This window comes from Leopardus geoffroyi, chromosome C1, assembly GCF_018350155.1.
Source record: "Leopardus geoffroyi isolate Oge1 chromosome C1, O.geoffroyi_Oge1_pat1.0, whole genome shotgun sequence".
Lineage (NCBI taxonomy): Eukaryota > Metazoa > Chordata > Mammalia > Carnivora > Felidae > Leopardus > Leopardus geoffroyi.
This window is the reverse complement of record NC_059328.1, coordinates 27,433,642-27,443,090: the sequence shown is the minus strand read 5'-3', so window position 1 is coordinate 27,443,090 and position 9,449 is coordinate 27,433,642. Positions and strand designations below refer to the sequence as shown.

Sequence of the window (9,449 nt, the reverse complement as noted above, 5' to 3'; positions counted from 1 at the left end):
GATATTCTTTTCTTTTTTTAAAACATAGCTTTCGGGGCGCCTGGGTGGCTCAGTCAGTTAAGCGGCGGACGTGGCTCAGGTCATGATCTCGCGGTCCGTGAGTTCGAGCCCCACATCGGGCTCTGTGCTGACAGCTCAGAGCCTGGAGCCTGTTTCAGATTCTGTGTCTCCCTCTCTCTGACCCTCCCCCGTTCATGCTCTGTCTCTCTCTGTCTCAAAAATAAATAAACGTTAAAAAAAAAAAAAGCTGCAGCCTTTGGATTAGGAAGGGCAGCCTTTATTAAATAAATAAATAAATAAATAAATAAATAAATAAATACAAATAATAACACATAGCTTTCATGGGGGTGCCTGGGTGGCTCAGCCTCATCCCTACTCTTGATTTTGGCTCATGTCATGATCTCATGGTGGGTGAGAAGAAGCACTGCATCGGGCTCTTCACTGACAGAGCAGAGCCTGCTTGGGATTCTCTCTCTCTCCCTGTCTCCCTCTGGCCTTCCTCCCTTGTTGTCTCTCAAAACAAATAAATTGAAAAAAAAAAAAAAAAAAGCATAGCTTTCATTAAGTGACCTTAATGAAACAAGCAGAAAATGAATATATCATTTCAAATTGTGATAGATGCTCTGATGAAAAGGAACCAAGTGCCCTTGAGAAATATAAAAGGGGAAACTAATCTTGCCTAGGAGGTCAGAGGAGGTTTATCTGAGAAGAGAGCTGACATATGAGTAAGTTGAGAAGGGGAAGAGAATTTTAGGTAGAGGGAACCGTGTGTGCAAAAGTCGCGTGGCAGAACGGAGTGTGAGGCCCAGTTGCAGAGATGGAGGGCAAAGGATGAAGCTGGAGAGGTAGACAGGACAAGATGCTCAGAACCCTGTGGCCGCTGCCTCAAGGATTTACCCTGCAAGAGGGAAGCCATTTGAAAGGCTTAAAAGCAGGAGGATGGTGACATGATTAGATTTTCATTTTGAAAATGTCACCGTATCTGCAGTGACGCAAAGCGATCCGAGGGACCCAATGGATGCAGTGGGAAGATAAAACCCGACCCGGCAGGCCTCGGTCACGGCTGCAGGAGGCGGGGGAGTTGGTTCCGGCGCTCTGGCCGGACTAGCCTTTCGCTCGGCGGAACCCCGAACCGGCCCACGTGGGCCCGGCCGCCCCGCCCCGTCTGCCGCGCTGACGCCGCCCGACTCCGCAGTCCGGGCCTGGGGCTGGGCGCGTCGCCGGGGAGCCCCGCACCCCACGCCCGGCCCGCGTGGCCGCCCAGGCCAGGCCGAGACATACCCCTCCCCCGCTCCAGCCTCCAGAGACGAGTTCCCGCCGCGGGGCCCGCGGGAGCAGAGCCAGCCGCGCCGGGGCGGGCGCGTCCAGGCAGTGAGTCCGGCAGGAGGGGAGGGTTGGGGGCCCAGCCCCCCGGGACGGGGGGGCAAGCAGGGGATCGCAGCCTCCTCCGGGCTGCCCCCTGTGGGGAGCTTAGGGAAGCATGGTCTCTATCCTCTGTCTGCTGGAGGCGGAGGGGTGGGGGTGGGTGGGGGGTGGGGTCCTCTCCCGCAGGGCTACGCAGGAAGGGAGGCGGCCTCCCCAACCCTGACAGAGCCATCTCCCCACCCCCGCCGCCTTACACACCCCGGGCCGACTGCGGATTAGCTTGGACGTAAGCCTGATCCTAGGGTGTCTGGGTTCCCATTTTACCATCTCTGAGAACCCTGTGAGCCTTAACACCTAAGCCGCCGCATCTCAGCTTCCCTCGCGGCCGCTCCCAGTTTAAGAAAGAAAACAACAACAACAACAACAAAACATTTGGGCCTGGAAGGTCTCCAAGACTGCTTAGCGGGATGGGAGTATGTAGGTCACTAAAGGACCGTCGCTACACCCCGAGGACTTTTGCCCACTACCACCTATAAAGACCTCCTAATCCCTGCTATACTTACACTATCCCTCACTCTTACTGATCCCCCATTTTTCTAATCCTCGTAATATGTAGTCAGTAGAAACCTCTTGTTAATTCAAACCCTAATTTTGGTAGAAGTGGTTATTAGGGAGGAAAGAATGGTGTGATACGCCCTCCCTCTGGGGCCCCTGGATGGAGCAAGCTAGGGGAGGGGCACAAGATAGTAAACCCAGAGGGAAGAGGGCAAGGTCAGAAGAGAGGCTTGTCAATGGGGATGGGGATGGGGATGGGGACGGGGCGGGGCGGGGGTGGGGTTGCTCACTAGGGCAGAGGAGGTAACTGGAGTCGTATCTTCTATCCCTGGGCCTGAGCAGTAGCCTCTCACTACCATTGGCTTTCTCTTTAAGAGCATAGATAGCCCAATGCAGCCCCTCTCCCCCATTCACCCTCACAGCAACTATGTACTGACACCTGCTTAGTGCAGGAATATGACAGACGATATATAGAGGAGCTCGGTATCTAGTCAGGAAGCCAAATGTATAAGCTGCTATTAGAAGATAGTCCCCAAACAAAACCAAAAACAACTAAATGCACAGTTACTGGCCATCAACTATGCACCAGGGTCAAGAAACAGATATGAACAAAACAGTGAGTACCAGTGCAGTGGGGACCCAGGGGAAGGCATAGTTAACTGTGCTTATTTATGTATGCTGGGGCTGTGGGAAGAACTTCAGGAAGGCTTCAGAGAGGTGGGGATCAGACATCTGCGTTTTGAAGTACAAAAAGGAGTTTGCTGGGTGGAGAAGGGAGGAATTTACAGGGGAGGGGAAGGGAAGGGTATTGTGGACCAAGGGAATTGTGTGAATAATGACACATTATTGACACAGAATAATGACACATTCTGAGATCTCTGAGAAATTTGGGATTCTGAGAGGGGCAGAGTGGCAAGAGGCAAGCCTGAAATGGGGAGCAGGGGTCAGCTGAAGCACAGCCTTGTAGGCCATGTTGAGGGCTACCAGTTTAGGGAGGGCTCTCAGAGCTGTGACCAATCAAGTTTACATTTAAAAAAAAATTTTTTTTAAGGTTTATTTTTGAGAGAGAGACAGATAGACAGAACGTGAGTTGGGGAGGGGCAGAGAGAGAGGGAGACCCAGAATCCAAAGCAGGCTCCAGGCTCTGAGCTGTCATCACAGAGCCCGACGTGGGGCTTAGGCCCACAAACTGCGAGATCATGACCTGAACTGAAGTCGGATTCTCAACGGACTGAGCCACCCAGGTGCCCCTCAAGTTTACATTTTTAACTGGAGGCACAGAGGTCAGAAAAGGCTGCAGCAGTCAGTCAGTAATCCCGGTAAGAAATGGCCTGAACCAAGTACAAGTGAGGGTTGACGTATATGCATACATACACAGGTTTTTTTTTAATTTTTTTTTTCAACGTTTATTTATTTTTGGGACAGAGAGAGACAGAGCATGAACGGGGGAGGGGCAGAGAGAGAGGGAGACACAGAATTGGAAACAGGCTCCAGGCTCTGAGCCATCAGCCCAGAGCCTGACGCGGGGCTCGAACTCACGGACCGCGAGATCGTGACCTGGCTGAAGTCGGACGCTTAACCGACTGTGCCACCCAGGCGCCCCTGATACACCGGTTTTTAAGAGGAAGAATTGTCAGCATTTTGTGGTCAATGAGATGGGGGAAGGAAGCAGAGTGAGGAGACCAGGATGCTCTCAGGTTTCTGGCTGGAGTGACTGAATGCAGGGTGGGCCATTTTTCTGAGGACACTGGAGAGGGAGAGCTGGTTGGGACATGTAGAATTTGGGGGGCCTATGGATGGTTGCAGAGTTGGCTAGCAGTTGGATCTGGGCTGGAGACACATCTGAGAGTCACCAACACCTGATGGTTCTTGAAGCTATAGCAGAAGATTAGTTCATCTGCGAAGACGTGCACAGAATAAGGAGACAGCCTGCCTCGGAGAGCTGAGGGAAAACCCTATGCAGGAGACTGCGAATCAACAGAGAAGGAGTAGGAATACCACAAAGGGAGGTGTTACCAGAGGGAAAGGGACTGAGAAGGAGCATCCAGCTCCTCCACACTGCCTTGCCCCCACAGCTAGGTTGCCACGACTTCAGGCACCCCACCCTGTCCTGCTTTGACTCATTCTTCTGCTTCTCCTTTGCAGACCAGATGTTTGCCATCCAGCCAGGGGTAGCTGAGGGGGGCCAGGTCCTGGGGGGCCCGCCTGGAGTATGTCAGCCTGAGCTCCAACCAGACAGCAACTCCAACTTCATGGCGAGTGCCAAAGATGCCAATGAGAATTGGCATGGGATGCCAGGCCAGGTGGAGCCCAGCCTGATGAGAGGCTCCTCTGAGTTGCCCTCTGACAACCAGGCCTTCCAGGCCCCTGGACTCCCAGATGGGGAGGTCCGCAGCCCACCAGAGGGGGCAGAAATCGCCGGAGCTGAGCTGGAGAAGATGAGCGGCGCCAGCACAGTCTGCTCCCCTCTGGAGGACAACGGCTATGCCAGCAGTTCCCTGAGCACCGACAGCGCCAGCAGCAGCCCTGAACCTGTCTGTGGGACCCCTCGAGGCCCAGGCCCTCCAGATCCCCTTCTGCCCTCAGTGGCCCAGGCTGTGCAGCAGCTGCAGGCTCAGGAGCGCTACAAAGAGCAGGAAAAGGAGAAGCACCATGTGCACTTGGTGATGTACCGTCGCCTGGCCCTGCTGCAGTGGATCCGGGGCCTGCAGCACCAGTTGGTTGACCAGCAGACCCGTCTGCAGGAGAGCTTTGACACCATCCTAGACAACAGAAAGGAGCTTATCCGTTGTCTCCAACAGAGGGCGGTCCCATCCAGGCCCCAGGATCAGGGCTAAGGGTGTGCCTCCACAGGGGTGCAGGGGTACATGTATATATTTGTAGGCATGTGTGTGGTTGTGCACAAGTAAGTACATGATTATTGCTGGTATGAGTGCAGATAAGCGTGAGTATGTATGTGCTATCATGTAGGCAGGTCCAGGCGTGTGTGAATCAGCACCTGTGCATCAGCTTGTGTGTGCCATGCGTACACATGAGCTAACTGATGTGCAGGTCTGTGTGTGGGTGTGTACATATGTGTGTGTGTAGCATGTATGTAAGAGGGAGTATGTTTGTATATGTATGCATGAACCAGGTGTCCAACAGTGTGTATATATGTGCACGAGTGAGGATATATATGCAAAAGGTGTGTGTGTGTGCATATGAATGAGTTTGAGTGTGCAGGCTTGTGGTGGGTGTCTGTGAGTGAGCCCTTGTGTGTGCCGGCCTTTGTGTATAAGTGCAGGCATGGGAAGGGTGTATTAGGAGCATGGATTTGCAGGTCGACTCACTAGCAGGTGTGTGCAAATACTTATTCAGTTGCGTATGTCGAGCATCCACACTCTGTGTTACCCATTGTCAATCCTAGCCTTTTTTTCTCCACAGGGTCCAATTGTTCCCTGGAGAGAGGGCTAACGTCATTTATCTGAGGGTTGTGCTGATCCACTCTCCTGGGATTTCCCAGGCCACCTCTCCTATTCCTTCCCCATCGCTCCTCCCAGACTTTTCTCTGCTGAAGCTGTTGTCCCTGATGGTGGATTTGCTGTAGGAAGTGTGGTGGCTGCTCTGGCCTTCCATGGCTTTTTGAGCAATTGGTAGAAAATTAGTATGAGGGAGGGAAGCTGGGGGTGGTGATTGACACGTGGCAGGGATGGGGGATGGGATCAGAGAAGAAGATAAAGAACTGTCCCTCTTGAACTCTGCCCTGGGGCACATGGGAGATGGGGCCGGGGGAGATGATAAGGGAGATGATAACAGCAGAACCCTGTGAAGAATAGGAGAGTGGGAATTCTAAAATATCAGTTTGAAACAAACCACCCATCTCCACAGCAAAGGAGCTGTTGCAGACCATATTGATTTCAGCTTCTGATGAAAGCGAATGTGTGCTTATAAGCTTGCAAGGAATCGGCATGGCATTCCAAGGCTGTTGGGAAAAAAAATCTGTTTCCTCTCTGTGCCTCTACTCGCTGTGCCTTTCTGGCTTTAGCAACACTGGACGTCAAATTAGGTTGGTCTGTTTTTTCTGAAATCAGGCTGTCTGGGCCCAGAGGAGCCACATTAACCTTTGGTGGGGGGGTGGGGGGGACAGTGAGTGTCAGCTCAGCCCAGCCTCTGGAAGCTCTTAGCATGTTGGGTCGTAACCCCTTCCATCACTGCATGGCCCTTTAAATGGGGGTTGACAGGTTAGAGCAGAGGTTCTGTGAAAAGGAGAGTGGGTGAATTTTGGGGAGAACCAAAGACTAAGGTAGCCAAGCTCTCTGCTTTGCCTCTGGAGCCATGAGGATGCAAGATCCTGATGGGTGAGCAGTGGCATGACACTTACTCTCCTTATCTGCACAATGGGGGTGCTCTATCTGTAAAGAATTCTATCCCTGATGGGTGGGTGGGTGAAAGGTATAGGGAGTGAGGCTGAAGCAATGGTCCTGGGGGCTTTTGTGTCTAGCCCTTGCATGTTGACTATGAACCTGGCCTCTGGACCAAGCCGTGGTGAATAAACTGGGGCAGAGAAATGCATTTCTTGAGTTTGTGTTTCTATTCTACCCATTGCCTGGTGGCCTCTTTTCCATGGCATCTGAGGTGCCCTTTTGGACTGGAAGCTGGGGGACAGATGTGGGGGAAGTCACTGGGGAGGAGGTATTCAGCCTGCTGTGGCTGATGGGGCTGGCAAGAGGTTTCTCCTCAAGGGCCTCTCAGTCTGACAGGGGAGACTTGGCCTGAGAGCCCTGTATGGGATTGTTCTCATCCTGAGGCACCTTTGAGCCTGAAGATGGGGGGTGGGTAGGCATCAATTGTGAGGGATACATATGCTCCCCCCGCCCCCCACACTCCTATTCAACCCTGCCCTAGAACCACCACTTCCCTGAAGGGTGCCCTGACTGCAAAACACTGAGTTAGGCTCCTCAGCTGGTTCTGACACATATGTGGTTATAATACATGTATATGACTTCAGATATTTGCTGTGCCAATATAGACTACACTTATTTTACATTGGTTTGTATGATGACTTATTAATTAGTTTATCAAAAATTCATTATTTGTATAAAGAAAGGTTATCTATTGCTGCATGACCAATTACCCTCAAACTTAGGGACTTAAAACAATACTCATTTGTTATCTCATGATTTCTGTAGGTCAGGAATCTCTCACAAGGCTGTAAGCAAGGTGTTAATCCAGGGTCTGTGGTCTTATTTGTTGGGAACATTCAGTTCCTCAAGGGCCATTGGCTGGAGGTCACTTTCAGTTCCTTGCCATGTGGGTTCTCCCAACATGACAACTCACTTCATCAAAGGACGGCAGCCAAGAAAGTGATAGGGTACTAGCAAGACAGAAGTCATGATTTTCTGCAACCTACTCACAGAAAGAACAACCCCTCAATGTTGCCATATTCTATTGGTTAAAAGCAAGTTACTCAAAGAGAGGATATTATACAAGGCTGTAATTACTAGGACGAAGAGGCTATCTAACACAGAAGGCGTCTTTTTTTCTTAAGAGAGAGCACATGCATGCACAGTGGGAGGGGTGGTGTGAGGTGAGGAGGGGAGAGGGAGAGAGAGAGAGAGAGAGAGAGAGAGAGAGAGAGAGAGAGAATCTTAACCAGGTTCCATGCCCAGAGCACAGCCTGACATGGGGCTCAATCTCATAACCCTGAGATCATGACTTGATCCAAAATCAAGAGTTGGATGTTAAATGGACTGAGCCACCCAGGTACCCCCACAGAAGGCATTTTTTGATTGATTAAATAAGGGCATATTTTATGACTGTTTTTTAATCACACAAGTAAAAATTATGTTCTACTTATATAAATTGAAACATTTCAGAGAAATATAATGTCTCCCTGTACTTCTCCCCAAAAAGATGTATATTTTTAAACCTCACAAAGTGTACTTTTCACTGAAACAGCGACCCAAGGTATTAATAATTCTTGTCACCTTGACATTGGACATTTAAACAGAAACAATATGGAACCAGTTTTAACAAATTCCACTTATTAAGAGATGTTCTAGCAAAGAGCTATAGCTAAACTCAAACAATTGAAAACTAGTAAAAGGAAACCTCATTTAAAATGGAGTTGGGGGGGCTCCTGGGTGGCTCAGTCAGTTAAGCTTCAGACTTCGGCTTAGGTCATGATCTCATCACTCATGGGTTCGAGCCCTGAGTCTGGACTTTGTGCTGACAGCTCAGAGCCTGGAGCCTGCTTCAGATTCCGTGTCTCCTTTCTCTGATCCTCCTCCACTCATGCTCTGTGTGTCTCTCTCAAAAGTAAAAAAACATTAAAAAAATTTTTTTAAATGGAGTTGGGAGGCCAGAAGGGGGAGCTCTCACCCCTATCACTCCTAGTCAATTGCAGAACCCAACAGGAAGGGACTACCTTGCATTCCAGACAGGAAGAACCCTATACTTTACTACCCAAGCTGGAGGGCGAAAGGTTTTCTCCTTGCCTGGCAACAGCCCAGCCAATGAGAGACTGTCATTACTCAGCTAGCTATGGCCTCTACACTTCAAACTCCCAGGTTACTCCAATGAATTTTTGTTTATAATAGCTCCTCCCAATCCCCCCTTTCTTCTATAAAAGAGCATTCTTCTCCTTTGTTCTCAGACTTGCCTATGGTTTGCTGAAGCTTGCTTATTCTGAATCGCAATTCTTTGCTATCTCCAAATAAACCCATCTCTCCTGGTAAAGTAACTGACAGTTTTATTTTTAAGGTTAACAACTTTAACCATGGAGATTTCTAACAAGGAGACAACGTCAAGCTCTCAGAGCACAAGACAGTGAATTTTTAGAAGGGGTTCTTTCCTAAGTGTGTGAAGGCTCTTCTGAGCATAGCCAGCAGTTAAGAGCACAGACTCTGAAACCAGACCCCTGGATTTGGATGTTGGCACCATTGCTTTCTGTCTCTGTGACCCTTGGGGTAAGTCAATTACATTCTCTGTGCCTCAGTTTCCTCATCTTAAAATTGAGACAATAGTAGTAACCACCTCACAGGATTGTTGCAAAGATTAAATGAATATATAATATGCAAAATACTTAGAACTCCACTTGGTATATAGTAAACTGCATCAATGACAGTTACTATAAATAGTGCTTTTGTGATACACACTTAAAATTTTCATTAAGAAATCAAATTTTTCTGGGGCACCTGGGTGGCTCAGTCAGTTAAGTGACTTCGGCTCAGGTCATTATCTCACAGTTTGTGGGTTCGAGCCCTGCATCGGGCTCTGTGCTGACAACTTGGCACATGGAGCCTGTTTCAGATTCTGTGTCTCCCTCTCACTCTCTGCCCCTCCCCCACTCACACTCTGTCCATCTCTCTCTCTCTCTCTCTCAAAAATAATAAAATAAAGATATATTAAAATCAAATTTTTCCTTAAGGAAATTCAATCTAAAATTTGAAAGTCATCTTTTAAAAAAAGCTTTTAAAAATAAAGCTGCTTGGGCGCCTGTGTGGCTCAGTCAGTTACGCGTCCGACTTCAGCTCAGGTCACGATCTCAC

General features: G+C 49.6%; 1 protein-coding gene across 3 annotated transcripts; it reads left to right on the top strand.

Moving 5' to 3' along the window:
* Positions 1-1,073: 1,073 nt before the first annotated feature.
* On the top strand, positions 1,074-6,471 carry CC1H1orf216 (chromosome C1 C1orf216 homolog). Of its 3 annotated transcripts, none has more exons than XM_045476692.1 (3): positions 1,074-1,371; positions 4,066-4,759; positions 5,344-6,471. In XM_045476692.1, exon 2 carries the CDS (start codon positions 4,071-4,073, stop codon positions 4,755-4,757), a length of 687 nt encoding a protein of 228 aa, XP_045332648.1. In that variant the 5' UTR covers positions 1,074-1,371; positions 4,066-4,070; the 3' UTR covers positions 4,758-4,759; positions 5,344-6,471. The 3 variants fall into 3 exon arrangements, with proteins under 3 accessions (XP_045332648.1, XP_045332647.1, XP_045332646.1); XM_045476691.1 differs by having other exon boundaries at positions 1,076-1,371; positions 4,066-4,783; XM_045476690.1 differs by having other exon boundaries at positions 1,079-1,371; positions 4,066-6,471.
* The last annotated feature ends 2,978 nt before the right edge of the window (positions 6,472-9,449 follow it).

Bases quoted from the DNA above. Each gene is read 5' to 3' on its own strand.
- CC1H1orf216 (XM_045476692.1), top strand. From the start codon at position 4,071: ATGTTTGCCATCCAGCCAGGGGTAGCTGAGGGGGGCCAGGTCCTGGGG.